This window comes from Scyliorhinus torazame, chromosome 3 (genome assembly GCF_047496885.1).
Source record: "Scyliorhinus torazame isolate Kashiwa2021f chromosome 3, sScyTor2.1, whole genome shotgun sequence".
Lineage (NCBI taxonomy): Eukaryota > Metazoa > Chordata > Chondrichthyes > Carcharhiniformes > Scyliorhinidae > Scyliorhinus > Scyliorhinus torazame.
Genome location: NC_092709.1, coordinates 377,173,699 through 377,193,907, shown reverse-complemented (window position 1 = coordinate 377,193,907; position 20,209 = coordinate 377,173,699). Strand labels below are relative to the sequence as shown.

General features: G+C 55.5%; 1 protein-coding gene across 4 annotated transcripts in view; it reads right to left on the bottom strand.

Moving 5' to 3' along the window:
• LOC140409375 (dynactin subunit 1-like) overlaps positions 1–20,209 on the bottom strand; it is a 276,463-nt gene that overhangs the window by 83,604 nt on the left and 172,650 nt on the right. For all 4 annotated transcript variants that reach the window (XM_072497822.1, XM_072497823.1, XM_072497824.1 and 1 more), the window contains 4 exons: positions 10,612–10,771; positions 4,018–4,122; positions 3,504–3,695; positions 721–837 (listed from right to left, as the gene is read on the bottom strand). In XM_072497822.1, the coding sequence (XP_072353923.1) occupies positions 721–837; positions 3,504–3,695; positions 4,018–4,122; positions 10,612–10,771 (574 nt within the window). The remainder of the gene's footprint in view (positions 1–720; positions 838–3,503; positions 3,696–4,017; positions 4,123–10,611; positions 10,772–20,209) is intronic.

The following is a 20,209-nucleotide window of genomic DNA, read 5'->3' as shown; positions in this document are numbered from 1 at the left end:
GTGACAACTCAGGTCAGCGTGGAAATATAGCATTGAGCACCAGCCATGACGTGGTTAAATTGTGGCCAGGGTCAAGGGGCCGAATGGTCCACTCCTGCGGCCGTGTTCCAAACACACGGAGTGAGAAAATAATTGTTTCCTCTATCACGTCTGGTTCTGTTATCAACCTCCGTACATATCCTGCTCCAGTCACTGATCCTTCCCCAAAACCCTCTATCGTTTTGACCACTTGTATTAACACCCTCTCAATCTTCTCCAAGATCAGTCCCAGTTCTCGAATCTTTCTACAAAGTTCCTCATGGTGAAGTATTCCTGGGAATAGTTCCTGCGCTCTCTCTAGTTTCTCACATTTATTGTAAAGTGTGGGCCTTGGAAGCAGTTCATCAGTCCGAGCTCTCCAAGCCCATGCAGGCCTCTCTCTTCCTGCCACACCCGCCCCACACCCGCCCCCCCACCCACCCCACACCCTCCCCCCCACCCGCCCCCCACCCGCCCCCCACCAAGCCCCACACCCTCCCCCCCACCCTCCCCACACCCTCCCCCCACCCGCCCCCCACCAAGCCCCACACCCTCCCCACACCCGCCCCCCCACACCCGCCCCACACCCGCCCCCCACCCGCCCCACACCCGCCCCACACCCGCCCCACACCCGCCCCACACCCTCCCCACACCCGCCCCCCACCCTCCCCCCCACCCTCCCCACACCCGCCCACACGATACCTTGGCGTGAGCTTTCGTCTCGGCAAATTTGATTTTGAAGTCGATGATTTCAGGTGGAGGTTGCTGCTCTCTCTCTGCTGAGGCCTCCTGCTGGCTCATCAGCTCCCGGTTCACATCCTGTAATCAGAGCACAGGGTCAGGGGTCAGGCTGGGCACTGTACATGGCGTGGGGGGGGGGGGGGAAGAGGGGGAATACGCACAGGGTCTGCGGGTGCACAGGGTCAGCGGGGGCACAGGGTCAGCGGGGCCCAGGGTCAGCGTGGCCACAGGGTCAGCGGGGGCACAGGGTCAGCGGGGGCACAGGGTCAGCGGGGGCACAGGGTCAGCGGGGGCACAGGGGTCAGCGGGGGCACAGGGTCAGCGGGGGCACAGGGTCAGCGGGGGGCACAGGGTCAGCGGGGGCACAGGGTCAGCGGGGGCACAGGGTCAGCGGGGGCACAGGGTCAGCGGGGGCACAGGGTCAGCGGGGGCACAGGGTCAGCGGGGGCACAGGGTCAGCGGGGGCACAGGGTCAGCGGGGGCACAGGGTCAGCGGGGGCACAGGGTCAGCGGGGGCACAGGGTCAGCGGGGGCACAGGGTCAGCGGGGGCACAGGGTCAGCGTGGCCACAGGGTCAGCGGGGGCACAGGGTCAGCGGGGGCACAGGGTCAGCGGGGCCCAGGGTCAGCGGGGCCCAGGGTCAGCGTGGCCCCAGGGTCAGCGTGGCCAAGGGTCAGCGTGGCCAAGGGTCAGCGTGGCCAAGAGGGCCAGGGTTGGGGATGGGGATGGTTTATTGGGGGGGTAACAGTTTATTGGGGGTGTAACAGTTTATTGGGGATGGAACAGTTTATTGGGGATGGAACAGTTTATTGGGGATGGAACAGTTTATTGGGGATGGAACAGTTTATTGGGGATGGAACAGTTTATTGGGGATGGAACAGTTTATTGGGGATGGAACAGTTGATTGGGGGTGGAACAGTTGATTGGGGGTGGAACAGTTTATTGGGGGTGGAACAGTTTATTGGGGATGGAACAGTTTATTGGGGATGGAACAGTTTATTGGGGGTGGAACAGTTTATTGGGGGTGGAACAGTTTATTGGGGGTGGAACAGTTTATTGGGGGTGTAACAGTTTATTGGGGGTGTAACAGTTTATTGGGGATGGAACAGTTTATTGGGGGTGGAACAGTTTATTGGGGATGGAACAGTTTATTGGGGGTGGAACAGTTTATTGGGGGTGTAACAGTTTATTGGGGATGGAACAGTTTATTGGGGGTGTAACAGTTTATTGGGGGTGTAACAGTTTATTGGGGGGTGTAACAGTTTATTGGGGGTGTAACAGTTTATTGGGGGTGTAACAGTTTATTGGGGGTGTAACAGTTTATTGGGGGTGGAAGTTTATTGGGGGTGGAACAGTTTATTGGGGGTGGAAGTTTATTGGGGGTGGAACAGTTTATTGGGGGTGGAACAGTTTATTGGGGGTGGAACAGTTTATTGGGGGTGGAACAGTTTATTGGGGGTGGAACAGTTTATTGGGGGTGGAACAGTTTATTGGGGGTGGAACAGTTTATTGGGGGTGGAACAGTTTATTGGGGATGGAACAGTTTATTGGGGGTGGAACAGTTTATTGGGGGTGGAACAGTTTATTGGGGGTGGAACAGTTTATTGGGGGTGGAACAGTTTATTGGGGGTGGAACAGTTTATTGGGGGTGGAACAGTTTATTGGGGGTGGAACAGTTTATTGGGGGTGGAACAGTTTATTGGGGGTGGAACAGTTTATTGGGGGTGGAACAGTTTATTGGGGGTGGAACAGTTTATTGGGGGTGTAACAGTTTATTGGGGGTGTAACAGTTTATTGGGGGTGGAACAGTTTATTGGGGGTGGAACAGTTTATTGGGGGTGGAACAGTTTATTGGGGTGGAACAGTTTATTGGGGGTGGAACAGTTTATTGGGGGTGGAACAGTTTATTGGGGGTGGAACAGTTTATTGGGGGTGGAACAGTTTATTGGGGGTGGAACAGTTTATTGGGATGGAACAGTTTATTGGGGGTGGAACAGTTTATTGGGGGTGGAACAGTTTATTGGGGGTGGAACAGTTTATTGGGGGTGGAACAGTTTATTGGGGATGGAACAGTTTATTGGGGGTGGAACAGTTTATTGGGGGTGGAACAGTTTATTGGGGGTGGAACAGTTTATTGGGGGTGGAACAGTTTATTGGGGATGGAACAGTTTATTGGGGGTGGAACAGTTTATTGGGGGGTGGAACAGTTTATTGGGGGTGTAACAGTTTATTGGGGGTGGAACAGTTTATTGGGGATGGAACAGTTTATTGGGGATGGAACAGTTTATTGGGGGTGGAACAGTTTATTGGGGATGGAACAGTTTATTGGGGATGGAACAGTTTATTGGGGATGGAACAGTTTATTGGGGGGTGGAACAGTTTATTGGGGGTGGAACAGTTTATTGGGGGTGGAACAGTTTATTGGGGGTGGAACAGTTTATTGGGGGTGGAACAGTTTATTGGGGGTGGAACAGTTTATTGGGGGTGGAACAGTTTATTGGGGATGGAACAGTTTATTGGGGATGGAACAGTTTATTGGGGGTGGAACAGTTTATTGGGGGTGGAACAGTTTATTGGGGGTGGAACAGTTTATTGGGGATGGAACAGTTTATTGGGGATGGAACAGTTTATTGGGGGTGGAACAGTTTATTGGGGGCGGAACAGTTTATTGGGGGCGGAACAGTTTATTGGGGATGGAACAGTTTATTGGGGGTGGAACAGTTTGAAGGGTTTTTTAATGTTACCTGGAGATGAGAGGTTAGTTCCCGATATTTTTTAATGGTTTGTTGATAATCAGCCACAGTCTCCTGAGCAGCTTCAACACGTTTCTCTGCCTCGCGAACTCGAGCACCTGCCAGATCGAGCTGTTCCCTTAACTCCAGCTCCGTTTCCCGCGAATTCTCCTGCAACTCGTCATTCATTTCATTAATGGCTTCCTAGAAAACATGAGAGACAGGGTGATCATTGGTCATCCCTGATTATACAGGAGAGGCAATAAATACCGTGACCCCATTCCTTCGGTGACCCCAGTCTGCAACGCGTCAACCCCCGGCCCTCAGCCCTTGACCCCCGGCCCTCAGCCCTTGACCCCCGGCCCTCAGCCCTTGACCCCCCGGCCCTTGACCCCCGGCCCTCAGCCCTTGACCCCCGGCCCTCAGCCCTTGACCCCCGGCCCTCAGCCCTTGACCCCCGGCCCTCAGCCCTTGACCCCCGGCCCTCAGCCCTTGACCCCCGGCCCTCAGCCTGGTCGTTCCTTACCAGATCACTGACTGTTTCCCGCAGCTGACGAACTTTCTCCTCCAGATCCAGATTCCATTCGGTCAATGTCTCCACCATTTCCTCTGCTCCCAATGCAGCATCAACCTATCAAACACCAAAGCAGAGGTCATTCTGACGATAACCAGGAGCCAGAACAGGATGAGGCTGAGAGGGAGGGAGTGGAGAAGGGGATGGAGGATGGAGTTAGACTGCTAGAGAAAGGAGGGCTGCCAATGTAAGAGGGAGGTGTGGGGAAGGGCATCAGCAGAGGGCAGCAGTGAGATAGGTGGGAGAGAGGTGGTAGAGGGAGAGAGGGGGCAGATTGACAGAAAGGACAGGGTCAGAGAGGGAGGCGAGAGGGAGGCAAGAGGGAGGGGCAGCAAAAGGGAGGACAAAGAGTGGAAGCGGGGTTGGGGGGTGGATTGGATTTGTTTATTATTACGTGTAGTGAGATAGTGAAAAGTATTGTTCGGCGTACAAGTCCAGACAGATCATTCCATTGATGAAAACAACATCATGCATAAATACACACTGTAAATACATAGAAAGTCTTACAACACCAGGTTAAATACATAGACACAGGGGTAGGGGGGCGGGATTGAAAGCGCTAGCAACAGCGCCGCTCCCAACGGCCCCGGGGAGGTACTCAGGGAGTCCGGTAATAATGAAATGAAATGAAAATCGCTTATTGTCACAAGTAGGCTTCAAATGAAGTTACTGTGAAAAGCCCCTAGTCGCCACATTCCGGCGCCTGTTCGGGGAGGCTGTTACGAGAATTGAACCGTGCTGCTGGCCTGCCTTGGTCTGCTTTCAAAGCCAGCGATTTAGCCCTGTGTGCTAAACCAGCCCCTAATAATAGCGTCATTGAGAATTTGGAGGCAGTTTCGCCAACACTTTGGGTTGGGGCAGGGTCAAAGGAAATGCCGATTCGGGGGAACCACAGATTTGAGACAGGGAAGTGGGATGGAAATTTTAGGAAATGGGAGGAGGAGGGGATTAAGACACTAAAAGATTTGCTTCTTAGGGGTCGGTTTGCAGGATTGAAGGAGCTGGAAGCGAAGTATGGGCTGGAGCAAGGGAAAATGTTTAGATACATGCAGGTTCGAGACTTTGCCAGGAAGGAGATACAGAGCTTCCCGGTGGAGCCGGCCTCCACATTGCTGGAGGAGGTGCTGACGACAAGGGGACTGGAGAAGGGGGTAGTATCGGCGGTTTACGGGGCTATTTTGGAAGAGGAGAAGGCACCACTGGAAGGGATCAAAGCAAAGCGGGAGGAAGAGTTGGGAGAGGGTGTGGAGGAGGGGTTCTGGTGTGAGGTGCTCTGGAGAGTGAACACCGCCACCTCGTGCGCGAGATTGGGACTGATACAGCTGAAGGTGGTATATAGAGCACACCTCACAAGGTCGAGGATGAGCCGGCTCTTTGAGGGGGTAGAAGATGTGTGTGAACGTTGCGGGGGGTCCCCGCAAACTACATTCATATGTTTTGGTCCTGTCCGAAGCTGGAGGATTACTGGAAGGAGGTTTTTAGGCTAATCTCTAAAGTGGTGCACGGGAAACTGAACCCGGCCCCTCGGGAGGCCGTATTCGGGGTGTCGGACCAGCCGGGGTTGGAAACGGTTGGAGCGCCTCGTTGATCCGCCCGAAGGCAGATCCCGTTAGGGTGGAGATCAACCTCTCCATCCTGTGCCCTGGTGTGGCGGGGGGATCTGCTGGAATTCCTGACTCTTGAAAAGGTTAAATTTGAACTGAGGGGAAGGATGGAGCGGTTCTGCAATTCATAGAACATAGAACAGTACAGCATAGAACAGGCCCTTCGGCCCTCGATGTTGTGCCGAGCATTCCCACTCCTTGTCATTCTGGTGTGCTCCATGTGCCTATCCAATAACCGCTTGAAAGTTCCTAAAGTGTCCGACTCCACTATCACAGCAGGCAGTCCATTCCACACCCTAACCACTCTGAGTAAAATTCATGGGCGTTATTCATTGTGCACGTTCGAGAATTGGATCACATCGAACATTAGGGGGGGGCTGGGAGGGTTGGGGGGAGGGGGGCTGGGAGGGTTGGGGGGAGGGGCCCTGGGAGGGTTGGGGGGAGGGGGGCTGGGAGGGTTGGGGGGAGGGGGGCTGGGAGGGTTGGGGGGAGGGGGGCTGGGAGGGTTGGGGGGAGGGGGGGCTGGGAGGGTTGGGGGGAGGGGGGCTGGGAGGGTTGGGGGGAGGGGGGCTGGGAGGGTTGGGGGGAGGGGGGCTGGGAGGGTTGGGGGGAGGGGGGCTGGGAGGGTTGGGGGGAGGGGGGCTGGGAGGATTGGGGGAGGGGGGCTGGGAGGGGGTGAGGGGAGAGGGGCTGTGTGTTATTGGTGACTATGGGCGATTCCTGATTCCTTTTTGTTATTTGTTTATGTTAACATGCGGGCTAATGTCTGGGGTTTGGTGGGAGGATGGGGCCGTTGTTGTTGATATGGGGATTGACATTACATTCGTTACTGATTATTGTTTATTGTTGGTGGGTGTAAATTTGGGAGAAAATGTGAAAAAGGAGAATAAAATAATGTTTTAATATAATACATAGACAGACATTGGGTGAAGCATCTGGAGCAGATGTGAGCAGATCAGTTGAGTCCAGAGGAGGATCTTTCAGCTGTTTCTTGTTTCTGTTCATGCATGTTCTCCCCAATGGAAGAAGTTGGAAGAGTGAGTAAGCCGGGTGGGAGGGATCTTTGATTATACTGCCCGCTTTCCCCAGGCAGCGGGAGGTGTAGATGGAGTCAATGGATGGGAGGCAGGTTCGTGTGATGGACTGGGCGGTGTTCACGACTCTCTGAAGTTTCTTGCGGTCCTGGGCCGAGCAGTTGCCATACCAGGCTGTGATGCAGCCCGATAGGATGCTTTCTATGGTGCATCTGTAAAAGTTGGTAAGAGTCAATGTGGACATGCCGAATTTCCTTAGTTTCCTGAGGAAGTATAGGTGCTGTTGTGCTTTCTTGGTGGGAGCGTTGACGTGGGTGGACCAGGACAGATTTTTGGAGATGTGCACCCCTAGGAATTTGAAACTGCTAACCATCTCCACCTCGGCCCCGTTGATGCTGACAGGGGTGTGTACAGTACTTTGCTTCCTGAAGTCAATGACCAGCTCTTTAGTGTTGCTGACATTGAGGGAGAGATTGTTGTCGCTACACCACTCCACTAGGTTCTCTATCTCCCTCCTGTATTCTGACTCATCGTTATTCGAGATCCGGCCCACTATGGTCGTATCGTCAGCAAACTTGTAGATGGAGTTGGAACCAAATTTTTGTGTATAAAAGACACCAAACAAGGGGGAGTAAGTAAATAGGCAAGTTGTAGTTGTAGGGGATTCTATTATCAGGGGGATAGATAGTATCCTTTGTGAGCAGGATAAAGAGTCCCGCATGGTATGTTGCCTGCCCGGTGCTAGGGTGCGGGACATCTCTGACCGGCTTGAAAGGATACTGGAGAGGGAGGGGGAGGATCCAGTTGTTGTGGTCCATGTCGGTACCAACAACATAGGCAAGTCTAGGAAAGAGGACCTGTTTAGAGATTATAAAGAGCTAGGATTCAAATTAAAAAACAGGTCCTCAAGGGTCATAATCTCCGGATTACTGCCCGAGCCACGTGCAAATTGGCATAGGGAGGCAAGAATAAGGGAAGTTAACACGTGGCTGAAAGAGTGGTGTGGGAAAGAGGGGTTCCTTTTCATGGGACACTGGCATCAGTTTTGGGGCGGGGGGACCTATACCGTTGGGATGGTCTCCACCTGAACCGAGCTGGGACCAGTTTTCTGGCGAAAAGAGTAAATAGGGTGGTCAATAGGACTTTAAACTAGAGATGGGGGGGGGGGGGGGGGGGGGGGGGGAAGGGAAAGTCAGGGAACCACGAGGTGAAGTAATCAGTGGGAAGCGTAGCTGCTTAGGAATACAAAAAAGCACGAAAAGACAGAACTCAGGAGAGGTTACGATAGTCCCCATCCCACAAAATATGACACAGTGTATGGAAAGGCTCAGTAAACCAAGGTCCACCACACTAAGAAAACAAAAAGGGACGGTCAATAGAGAATTAAAGGTGCTATATTTAAATGCGCGCAGTGTACGGAACAAGGTAGATGAGCTTGTGGCCCAGGTTGTGACTGGCAGGTATGATGTGGTAGGCATCACAGAGACGTGGTTGCAGGGGGTTCAGGACTGGCATTTAAACATCCAGGGATTCACAACCTATTGAAAAGACAGAGAGGTGGGCAGAGGGGGCGGGGTTGCCTTGTTAATTAGGAATTAAATTAAATCAATAGCACTAAACGACATAGGGTCAGATGATGTGGAGTCTGTGTGGGTAGAGTTGAGGAACCACAAAGGCAAAAAAAACATAATGGGAGTTATGTACAGTGGTCAGGACCGGGGGCACAAAATGCACCACAAAATAGAAAGGGCATGTCAGAAAGGCAAGGTCACAGTGATCATGGGGGACTTCAATATGCAGGTGGACTGGGTAAATAATGCTGCCAGTGGACCCAAGGAAAGGGAATTCATTGAATGTTTACAGGAGGGCTTTTTGGAACAGCTTGTGATGGAGCCCACGAGGGAACAGGCCATTCTGGACTTAGTGTTATGTAATGAACCAGACTTGATTAAAGATCTTAAAGTAAGGGAACACTTCGGAGGCAGTGATCATAATATGGTAGAATTCAATCTCCAATTTGAAAGAAAGAAGGTAGAATCAGATGTAAAGGTGTTACAGTTAAATAAAGGTAACTACAGGGGCATGAGGGAGGAACTGACGAAAATCGACTGGGAGCAGAGCCTAGTGGGAAAGACAGTAGAACAGCAATGGCAGGAGTTTCTGGGAGTAATTGAGGACACAGTACAGAGGTTCATCCCAAAGAAAAGAAAGGTTATCAGAGGGGGGATTAGGCAGCCATGGCTGACAAAGGAAGTTAGGGAATGCATCAAAGCAAAAGAGAAAGCCTATAATGTGGCAAAGAGTAGTGGGAAGTCAGAAGATTGGGAAGGCTACAAAAACAAACAGAGGATAACAAAGAGAGAAATAAGGAAAGAGAGGATCAGTTATGAAGGTAGGCTAGCCAGTAACATTAGGAATGATAGTAAAAGTTTCTTTAAATACATTAAAAACAAACGGGAGGCAAAAGTAGACATTGGGCCGCTCCAAAATGATGCTGGTAATCTAGTGATGGGAGACAAGGAAATAGCTGAGGAACTAAATAAGTACTTTGCGTCAGTCTTCACAGTAGAAGACATGAGTAATATCCCAACAATTCCGGAGAGTCAGGGGGCAGAGTTGAATATGGTAGCCATCACAAAGGAGAAAGTGCTAGAGAAACTAAGAGGTCTAAAAATTGATAAATCTCCGGGCCCAGATGAGCTACATCCTAGAGTTCTAAAGGAGATAGCTGAAGAAATAGTGGAGGCGTTAGTTGTGATCTTTCAAAGGTCACTGAGTCAGGGAAAGTCCCAGAGGATTGGAAAATCGCTGTTGTGACCCCCCTGTTCACGAAGGGAACAAGGAAAATCTGCAGGGTTCAGTGTTGGGGCCACAGCTGTTCTCTTTATATATTAACGATCTAGATGACGGGACTGGGGGCATTCTGGCTAAGTTTGCCGATGATACAAAGATAGGTGGAGGGGCAGGTAGTATGGAGGAGGTGGGGAGGCTGCAGAAAGATTTAGACAGTTTAGGAGAGTGGTCCAAGAAATGGCTGATGAAATTCAACGTGGGCAAGTGCGAGGTCTTGCACTTTGGAAAAAAGAATAGAGGCGTGGACTATTTTCTAAACGGTGACAAAATTCATAATGTTGAAGTGCAAAGGGACTTGGGAGTCCTAGCCCAGGATTCTCCAAAGGTAAACTTGCAGGTTGAGTCGGTAATTAAGAAAGCAAATGCAATGTTGTCATTTATCTCAAGAGGCTTGGAATATAAAGGCAGGGATGTACATCTGAAGCTTTATAAAGCATTAGTTAGGCCCCATTTAGAATACTGTGAGCAATTTTGGGCCCCACACCTCAGGAAGGGCATACTGGCACTGGAGCGGGTCCAGCGGAGATTCACACGGATGATCCCAGGAATGGTAGGCCTAACATACGATGAACGTCTGAGGATCCTGGGATTATATTCATTAGTTTAGGAGGTTGAGGGGAGATCTAATAGAAACTTACAAGATAATGAATGGCTTAGATAGGGTGGATGTAGGGAAGTTGTTTCCATTAGCAGGGGAGACTAGGACCCGGGGGCACAGCCTTAGAATAAAAGGGAGTCACTTTAGAACAGAGATGAGGAGAAATTTCTTCAGCCAGCGAGTGGTGGGTCTGTGGAATTCATTGCCACAGAGGGCGGTGGAGGCCGGTACGTTGAGTGTCTTTAAGACAGAAGTTGATAAATTCTTGATTTCTCGAGGAATTAAGGGCTGTGGAGAGAGAGCGGGTAAATGGAGTTGAAATCAGCCATGATTGAATGGTGGAGTGGACTCGATGGGCCGAATGGCCTTACTTCCACTCCTATGTCTTATGGTCTAACCCAGCCCTCGCTTGGAAACTCTCGCTCATGTCCAACCCAGGCCCTCCCTCCATTCTCACCTGCTCTTTCAACTCGTCGATGGTCTTTTCAGCTAGTTTCATCTCCTCCAGCACCTTCTCCCTCTGTTGTCTCATGCCTTCCAGCTCACTGTTTTTCTTCTCCATGGCTTTCTGCAGCTTGCTGTGTTCCTGTTTCTCTGATGCAGATAGATCCCGCATTCTGGGGAAGGATCAGAGAGAGTTAACAGCACCATCAGAATTCCCAAACCACAGAGTACACAACCTGAAACACAAATCCAGAAAAGGTGTGGGGGTGGGGGTGGGTGTGTGGGGTGGGGGAGGGGGTGGTGGGGGTCCGGGGGGGTGGGTGTGGGGGTGGGGTGGTGTGGTGTGGGGGTGGGGGTGGGTGTGTGTGGGAGTGTGTGGGTGTGTGGGTGTGGGGGTGGGTGGGGTGTGGTAGGTGGGGTGTGGTAGGTGGGGGTGGGGGTTGGTGTGGGGGGTGGGGGTTGGTGTGGGGGGTGGGGGTTGGTGTGGGGGGGGTGGGTGGGGGTGGGTGGGGGTGTGGGTGGGGGGGTGGTGGGGGTGGGAGTGGGGGTGGGGGTGTGGGCTTGTGGGGGTGGGGGGCGTTGGGGTGGGTGTGGGGGTGGGGGTAGGGGTGGGGGTGTGGGTGTGGGTGTGGGTGGGGGTTGGGGGTGGGGGTGGGAGTTGGGGTGTGGGTGGGGGTGTGGGTGGGGGTGTGGGTGGGGGTGAGGGGTGGTGTGGGGGTGGGGTTGGGGTGGTGGTGTGGGGGTGGGGTGGGGGTGGGTGTGGGGCTGTGGGTGGGGGTGGGTGTGGGGGTAGGGGTGTGGGTGGGGGTGTGGGGTGGTGTGGGGGTGGGGTTGGGGTGGTGGTGTGGGGGTGGGGTGGGGGTGGGTGTGGGGCTGTGGGTGGGGGTGGGTGTGGGTGTGGGTGTGGGTCTGGGGGTGGGGGTGGGGGTATGGGTGTGGGAGTGGGGGTGGGTGTGGGTGTGGGTGTGGGGGTGTGGGTGGGGGTGTGGGGTGGTGTGGGGGTGGTGGTGTGGGGGTGGGGGTGGGTGTGGGTGTCGGGCTGTGGGTGGGGGTGGGGTTGGGGTGGGTGTGGGTGTGGGGCTGTGGGTGGGGGTGGGTGTGGGTGTGGGTGTGGGTGTGGGGGTGTGGGTGTGGGTGGGGGTGGGGGTGGGTGGGGGTGTGGGTCTGGGGGTGGGGGTGGGGGTGGGGGTGGGGGTGGGGGTGGGGGTGTGTGGGGGTGTGGGTCTGGGGGTGGGGGTGTGGGTGTGGGGGTGGGTGTGGGTGTGGGGGTGTGGGTGGGGGTGGTGTGGGGGTGGTGGTGTGGGGGTGGTGGTGTGGGGGTGGGAGTGGGTGTGGGGGTGTGGGTGGGGGTGGGTGGGGGTGTGGGTCTGGGGGTGGGGGTGGGGGTGGGGGTGGGGGTGTGGGTCTGGGGGTGGGGGTGGGGGTGGGGGTGTGGGTGTGGGTGTGGGTGTGGGTGTGGGGGTGTGGGTGGGGGTGGTGTGGGGGTGGTGGTGTGGGGGTGGTGGTGTGGGGGGGGTGGTGTGGGGGTGGGGTGGGGGTGGGTGTGGGGCTGTGGGTGGGGGTGGGGGTGGGGTTCGGGTGGGTGTGGGGGTGGGTGTGGGGGTGGGGCTGTGGGTGGGGATGGGTGTGGGTCTGGGGGTGGGGGTGTGGGCTTGTGGGGGTGGGGGGGTGGGTGGGGGGCGTGGGGGTGGGTGTGGGGGTGGAGGTAGGGGTGTGGGTGTGGGTGTGGGTGGGGGTTGGGGGTGGGGGTGGGAGTTGGGGTGGGAGTTGGGGTGTGAGTTGGGGTGTGGGTGGGGGTGTGGGTGGGGGTGTGGGTGGGGGTGAGGGGTGGTGTGGGGCTGTGGGTGGGGGTGGGTGTGGGTGTGGGGGTAGGGGTGTGGGTGGGGGTGTGGGTGGGGGTGTGGGGTGGTGTGGGGGTGGGGTGGGGGTGGGTGTGGGGCTGTGGGTGGGGGTGGGTGTGGGTGTGGGGGTAGGGGTGTGGGTGGGGGTGTGGGTGGGGGTGTGGGGTGGTGTGGGGGTGGGGTTGGGGTGTGGGTGGGGGTGTGGGTGGGGGTGTGGGGTGGTGTGGGGGTGGGGTTGGGGTGGGGTGTGGGGGTGGGGTGGGGGTGGGTGTGGGGCTGTGGGTGGGGGTGGGTGTGGGTGTGGGTGTGGGTCTGGGGGTGGGGGTGGGGGTATGGGTGTGGGAGTGGGGGTGGGTGTGGGTGTGGGGGTGTGGGGTGGTGTGGGGTGGTGGTGTGGGGGTGGGGTGGGGGTGGGTGTGGGTGTCGGGCTGTGGGTGGGGGTGGGGTTGGGGTGGGTGTGGGTGTGGGGCTGTGGGTGGGGATGGGTGTGGGTCTGGGGGTAGGTGTGGGGGGCTGTGGGTAGGGGTGGGTGTGGGTGTGGGGGTAGGGGTGTGGGTGGGGGTGTGGGTGTGGGTGGGGGTGTGGGGGGGTGTGGGGTGGTGTGGGGGTGGGGTTGGGGTGGTGGTGTGGGGGTGGGGGTGGGTGTGGGAGTGGGTGTGGGTGTGGGGGTGTGGGTGGGTGTGGGTGTGGGAGTGGGTGTGGGTGTGGGGGTGTGGGTGGGGGTGGGTGGGGGTGTGGGTCTGGGGGTGGGGGTGGGGGTGGGGGTGTGGGTGGGTGGGGGTGTGGGTCTGGGGGTGGGGGTGGGGGTGGGGGTGTGGGGGTGGGGGTGGGTGTGGGTGTGGGGGTGTGGGTGGGGGTGGTGTGGGGGTGGTGGTGTGGGGGGGTGGTGTGGGGGTGGTGTGGGGGTGGTGTGGGGGTGGTGGTGTGGGGGTGGGGGTGGGTGTGGGTGTGGGAGTGGGTGTGGGTGTGGGGGTGTGGGTGGGGGTGGGTGGGGGTGTGGGTCTGGGGGTGGGGGTGGGGGTGGGGGTGTGGGTGGGTGGGGGTGTGGGTCTGGGGGTGGGGGTGGGGGTGTGGGGGTGGGTGTGGGTGTGGGGGTGTGGGTGGGGGTGGTGTGGGGGTGGTGGTGTGGGTCTGGGGGTGGGTGTGGGTGTGGGTATGGGGGTGGGTGTGGGTATGGGGCTGTGGGGGTGGGGGTGGGGGTGTGGGGGTGGGGGTGGGGGTGGGGGTGGGTGTGGGGGTGGGGGTGGGGGTGGGTGTGGGTATGGGGGTGTGGGTGGGTGTGGGGGTGGGGGTGGGGGTGGGGGTGGGGGTGGGGGGGTGGGGGTGGGGGTGGGGGTGGGGGTGGGGGTGGGGGTGGGGGTGGGGATGGGGTGGGTGTGGGTGTGGGTGTGGGTGGGGGTGTGGGGGTGGGGGTGTGGGGTGGGGGTGTGGGGTGGGGGTGTGGGGTGGGGGTGTGGGGTGGGGGTGTGGGTGGGGTGGGGGTGGGGGTGGGTGTGGGGGTGGGTCTGGGGGTGGGGGTGTGGGTGTGGGGGTGGGGGGAGTGGGTCTGGGGTGGGTCTGGGGGTGGGGGGGTGGGTGTGGGTCTGGGGGTGGGGGTGGGGGTGTGGGGTGGGGGTGGGTCTGGGGTCTGGGGTGGGGGTGGGGGGGTGGGTCTGGGGGTGGGGGGAGTGGGTCTGGGGTCTGGGGTGGGGGTGGGGGGGTGGGCTGGTGGGGGTGGGGGGGGTGGTGGTGGGGGTGGGGGTGGGGGGGGGGTGGGGGCAGAGAGTTAACAGCACCAGAAGAAAGCGGTAAAGAATGTGGGGCAATCGAGCAAAAAGCATCAAAACGGATTGTGCAGCTTCTGTCGGGGTGGAAAAAGGAAGCGTTTCGCCAAGACCAAGGTGGGTCTGTACCAGGGGGGTTTGTAATGAGAAATGGCAGAGACGCAAAATGATCCAAGGGACGGGAAGAAAGCAGCCGTGAAGGAAATTAGCAGCAGGAGATTTTATTGGGACTGAATATTGACAGATTCCCAGGACCTGATGTTAAGGAATGCGTTAGGAGACATTGCAATTAGTTGTCTCATTTATGTTAAGTATCCATTAATTGACACTGATATGTAAAGGGGCTTCAGGTGGCCCCTGTCAGGCGGTGTGTTGTTAAGAGTTTTGAGCAGAGGCTGTGGAAGTGAAATAAATGGTGTTTGGTGAAAAGGAACAAGAACTTTAGACTCTTCATTTCACAGCAACTAAAACGTTGAACACCTCACATTGTACCGTACAAAGATGTGGGGGTTCGGTGGATTGCCCCCGGGTGTCAGGGATGTGGGGGTACGGTGGATTGTCCATGTTAACTTGCCCCCGGGTGTCAGGGATGTGGGGGTTCAGTGGATTGTCCATGTTAAATTGCCCCCGGGTGTCAGGGATGTGGGGGTACGGTGGATTGTCCATGTTAAATTGCCCCCGGGTGTCAGGGATGTGGGGGTTCGGTGGATTGTCCATGTTAAATTGCCCCCTAGTGTCAGGGATGTGGGGGTTCGGTGGATTGTCCATGTTAAATTGCCCCCTAGTGTCAGGGATGTGGGGGTTCGGTGGATTGTCCATGTTAAATTGCCCCCTAGTGTCCAGGGATGTGGGGGTTCAGTGAATTGTCCATGTTAAATTGCCCCCTAGTGTCCAGGGATGTGTGGGTACGGTGGATTGTCCATGTTAAATTGCCCCCGGGTGTCAGGGATGTGGGGGTTCGGTGGATTGTCCATGTTAAATTGCCCCCTAGTGTCAGGGATGTGGGGGTTCGGTGGATTGTCCATGTTAAATTGCCCCCTAGTGTCCAGGGATGTGGGGGTTCAGTGAATTGTCCATGTTAAATTGCCCCCTAGTGTCCAGGGATGTGTGGGTACGGTGGATTGTCCATGTTAAATTGCCCCCGGGTGTCAGGGATGTGGGGGTTCGGTGGATTATCCATGTTAAATTGCCCCCTAGTGTCCAGGGATGTGTGGGTACGGTGGATTGTCCATGTTAAATTGCCCCCGGGTGTCAGGGATGTGGGGGTTCGGTGGATTGTCCATGTTAAATTGCCCCCTAGTGTCAGGGATGTGGGGGTTCGGTGGATTGTCCATGTTAAATTGCCCCCTAGTGTCAGGGATGTGGGGGTTCGGTGGATTGTCCATGTTAAATTGCCCCCTAGTGTCCAGGGATGTGGGGGTTCAGTGGATTGTCCATGTTAAATTGCCCCCTAGTGTCAGGGATGTGGGGGTTCGGTGGATTGTCCATGTTAAATTGCCCCAGTGTCAGGGATGTGGGGGTTCAGTGGATTGTCCATGTTAAATTGCCCTAGTGTCCAGGGATGTGGGGGTTCGGTGGATTGTCCATGTTAACTTGCCCCCGGGTGTCAGGGATGTGGGGGTTCGGTGGATTGTCCATGTTAAATTGCCCCAGTGTCAGGGATGTGGGGGTTCAGTGGATTGTCCATGTTAAATTGCCCTAGTGTCCAGGGATGCGGGGGTTCAGTGGATTGTCCATGTTAAATTGCCACCTAGTGTCCAGGGATGTGGGGGTTCAGTGGATTGTCCATGTTAAATTGCCACCTAGTGTCCAGGGATGTGGGGGTTCGGTGGATTGTCCATGTTAAATTGCCACCTAGTGTCCAGGGATGTGGGGGTTCGGTGGATTGTCCATGTTAAATTGCCCCCGGGTGTCAGGGATGTGGGGGTTCAGTGGATTGTCCATGTTCAATTGCCCCCTAGTGTCCAGGGATGTGGGGGTTCGGTGGATTGTCCATGTTAAATTGCCCCCTAGTGTCAGGGATGTGGGGGTTCAGTGGATTGTCCATGTTAAATTACCCCCTAGTGTCAGGGATGTGGGGGTTCGGTGGATTATCCATGTTAAATTGCCCCCGGGTGTCAGGGATGTGGGGGTTCAGTGGATTGTCCATGTTAAATTGCCCCCGGGTGTCAGGGATGTGGGGGTTCGGTGGATTGTCCATGTTAAATTGCCCCCTAGTGTCAGGGATGTGGGGGTTCGGTGGATTGTCCATGTTAAATTGCCCCCGGGTGTCAGGGATGTGGGGGTTCAGTGGATTGTCCATGTTAAATTGCCCTAGTGTCCAGGGATGTGGGGGTTCGGTGGATTGTCCATGTTAAATTGCCCCCGGGTGTCAGGGATGTGGGGGTTCGGTGGATTGTCCATGTTAAATTGCCCTAGTGTCCAGGGATGCGGGGGTTCAGTGGATTGTCCATGTTAACTTGCCCCCGGGTGTCAGGGATGTGGGGGTTCGGTGGATTGTCCATGTTAAATTGCCCTAGTGTCCAGGGATGCGGGGGTTCAGTGGATTGTCCATGTTAAATTGCCACCTAGTGTCCAGGGATGTGGGGGTTCAGTGGATTGTCCATGTTAAATTGCCACCTAGTGTCCAGGGATGTGGGGGTTCGGTGGATTGTCCATGTTAAATTGCCACCTAGTGTCCAGGGATGTGGGGGTTCGGTGGATTGTCCATGTTAAATTGCCCCCGGGTGTCAGGGATGTGGGGGTTCAGTGGATTGTCCATGTTCAATTGCCCCCTAGTGTCCAGGGATGTGGGGGTTCGGTGGATTGTCCATGTTAAATTGCCCCCTAGTGTCAGGGATGTGGGGGTTCAGTGGATTGTCCATGTTAAATTACCCCCTAGTGTCCCGGGATGTGGGGGTTCGGTGTATTGCCCGTGTTAAATTGCCACCTAGTGTCCAGGGATGTGGGGGTTCAGTGGATTGTCCATGTTAAATTGCCCCCGGGTGTCAGGGATGTGGGGGTTCAGTGGATTGTCCATGTTAAATTGCCCCCGGGTGTCAGGGATGTGGGGGTTCAGTGGATTGTCCATGTTAAATTGCCCTAGTGTCCAGGGATGTGGGGGTTCGGTGGATTGTCCATGTTAAATTGCCCTAGTGTCCAGGGATGTGGGGGTTCAGTGGATTGTCCATGTTAAATTGCCCCAGTGTCAGGGATGTGGGGGTTCAGTGGATTGTCCATGTTAAATTGCCCCAGTGTCAGGGATGTGGGGGTTCAGTGGATTGCCCATGTTAAATTGCCCCCGGGTGTCAGGGATGTGGGGGTTCAGTGGATTGTCCATGTTAAATTGCCCCCTAGTGTCCAGGGATGTGGGGGTTCAGTGGATTGTCCATGTTAAATTGCCCCAGTGTCAGGGATGTGGGGGTTCAGTGGATTGTCCATGTTAAATTGCCCCAGTGTCAGGGATGTGGGGGTTCAGTGGATTGCCCATGTTAAATTGCCCCCTAGTGTCCAGGGATGTGGGGGTTCAGTGGATTGTCCATGTTAAATTGCCCCCTAGTGTCCAGGGATGTGGGGGTTCGGTGGATTGTCCATGTTAAATTGCCCCCTAGTGTCCAGGGATGTGGGGGTTCAGTGGATTGTCCATGTTAAATTACCCCCTAGTGTCCAGGGATGTGGGGGTTCGGTGTATTGCCCGTGTTAAATTGCCACCTAGTGTCCAGGGATGTGGGGGTTCAGTGGATTGTCCATGTTAAATTGCCCCCGGGTGTCAGGGATGTGGGGGTTCAGTGGATTGTCCATGTTAAATTGCCCTAGTGTCCAGGGATGTGGGGGTTCGGTGGATTGTCCATGTTAAATTGCCCCCTAGTGTCCAGGGATGTGGGGGTTCAGTGGATTGTCCATGTTAAATTGCCCCAGTGTCAGGGATGTGGGGGTTCAGTGGATTGTCCATGTTAAATTGCCCCAGTGTCAGGGATGTGGGGGTTCAGTGGATTGTCCATGTTAAATTGCCCCCTAGTGTCAGGGATGTGGGGGTACGGTGGATTGTCCATGTTAAATTGCCCCAGTGTCAGGGATGTGGGGGTTCAGTGGATTGTCCATGTTAAATTGCCCCCGGGTGTCAGGGATGTGGGGGTTCGGTGGATTGTCCATGTTAAATTGCCCCAGTGTCAGGGATGTGGGGGTTCGGTGGATTGTCCATGTTAAATTGCCCCAGTGTCAGGGATGTGGGGGTTCGGTGGATTGTCCATGTTAAATTGCCCCATAGTGTCCAGGGATGTGGGGGTTCGGTGGATTGTCCATGTTAAATTGCCCCCTAGTGTCCAGGGATGTGGGGGTTCAGTGGATTGTCCATGTTAAATTGCCCCATAGTGTCCAGGGATGTGGGGGTTCGGTGGATTGTCCATGTTAAATTGCCCCCTAGTGTCCAGGGATGTGGGGGTTCAGTGGATTGTCCATGTTAAATTGCCCCATAGTGTCCAGGGATGTGGGGGTTCAGTGGATTGTCCATGTTAAATTGCCCCATAGTGTCCAGGGATGTGGGGGTTCGGTGTATTGTCCATGTTAAATTGCCCCAGTGTCAGGGATGTGGGGGTTCAGTGGATTGTCCATGTTAAATTGCCCCATAGTGTCCAGGGATGTGGGGGTTCGGTGTATTGTCCATGTTAAATTGCCCCCTAGTGTCCAGGGATGTGGGGGTTCAGTGGATTGCCCGTGTTAAATTGCCCCATAGTGTCCAGGGATGTGGGGGTTCAGTGGATTGTCCATGTTAAATTGCCCCATAGTGTCCAGGGATGTGGGGGTTCGGTGGATTGTCCATGTTAAATTGCCCCCGGGTGTCAGGGATGTGGGGGTTCGGTGGATTGCCCGTGTTAAATTGCCCCCGGGTGTCAGGGATGTGGGGGTTCGGTGGATTGCCCCAGTGTCAGGGATGTGGGGGTTCGGTGGATTGCCCATGTTAAATTGCCCCCGGGTGTCAGGGATGTGGGGGTTCGGTGGATTGTCCATGTTAAATTGCCCCCTAGTGTCCAGGGATGTGGGGGTTCGGTGGATTGTCCATGTTAAATTGCCCCCTAGTGTCCAGGGATGTGGGGGTTCGGTGGATTGTCCATGTTAAATTGCCCCCTAGTGTCCAGGGATGTGGGGGTTCGGTGGATTGCCCATGTTAAATTGCCCCCTAGTGTCAGGGATGTGGGGGTTCGGTGGATTGTCCATGTTAAATTGCCCCCTAGTGTCAGGGATGTGGGGGTTCAGTGGATTGTCCATGTTAAATTGCCCCCTAGTGTCAGGGATGTGGGGGTTCAGTGGATTGTCCATGTTAACTTGCCCCCTAGTGTCCAGGGATGTGGGGGTTCAGTGGATTATCCATGTTAACTTGCCCCCTAGTGTCAGGGATGTGGGGGTTCAGTGGATTGTCCATGTTAAATTGCCCCCTAGTGTCAGGGATGTGGGGGTTCGGTGGATTGTCCATGTTAAATTGCCCCCTAGTGTCCAGGGATGTGGGGGTTCGGTGGATTGTCCATGTTCAATTGCCCCCTAGTGTCCAGGGATGTGGGGGTTCAGTGGATTGTCCATGTTAAATTGCCCCAGTATCAGGGATGTGGGGGTTCAGTGAATTGTCCATGTTAAATTGCCCCAGTATCAGGGATGTGGGGGTTCAGTGAATTGTCCATGTTAAATTGCCCTAGTGTCAGGGATGTGGGGGTTCGGTGGATTGTCCCTGTTAAATTGCCCCAGTGTCAGGGATGTGGGGGTTCGGTGGATTGCCCCAGTGTCAGGGATGTGGGGGTTCAGTGGATTGTCCATGTTAAATTGCCCCAGTATCAGGGATGTGGGGGTTCAGTGAATTGTCCATGTTAAATTGCCCCAGTATCAGGGATGTGGGGGTTCAGTGAATTGTCCATGTTAAATTGCCCTAGTGTCCAGGGATGTGGGGGTTCAGTGGATTGTCCATGTTAAATTGCCCTAGTGTCAGGGATGTGGGGGTTCAGTGAATTGTCCATGTTAAATTGCCCCAGTATCAGGGATG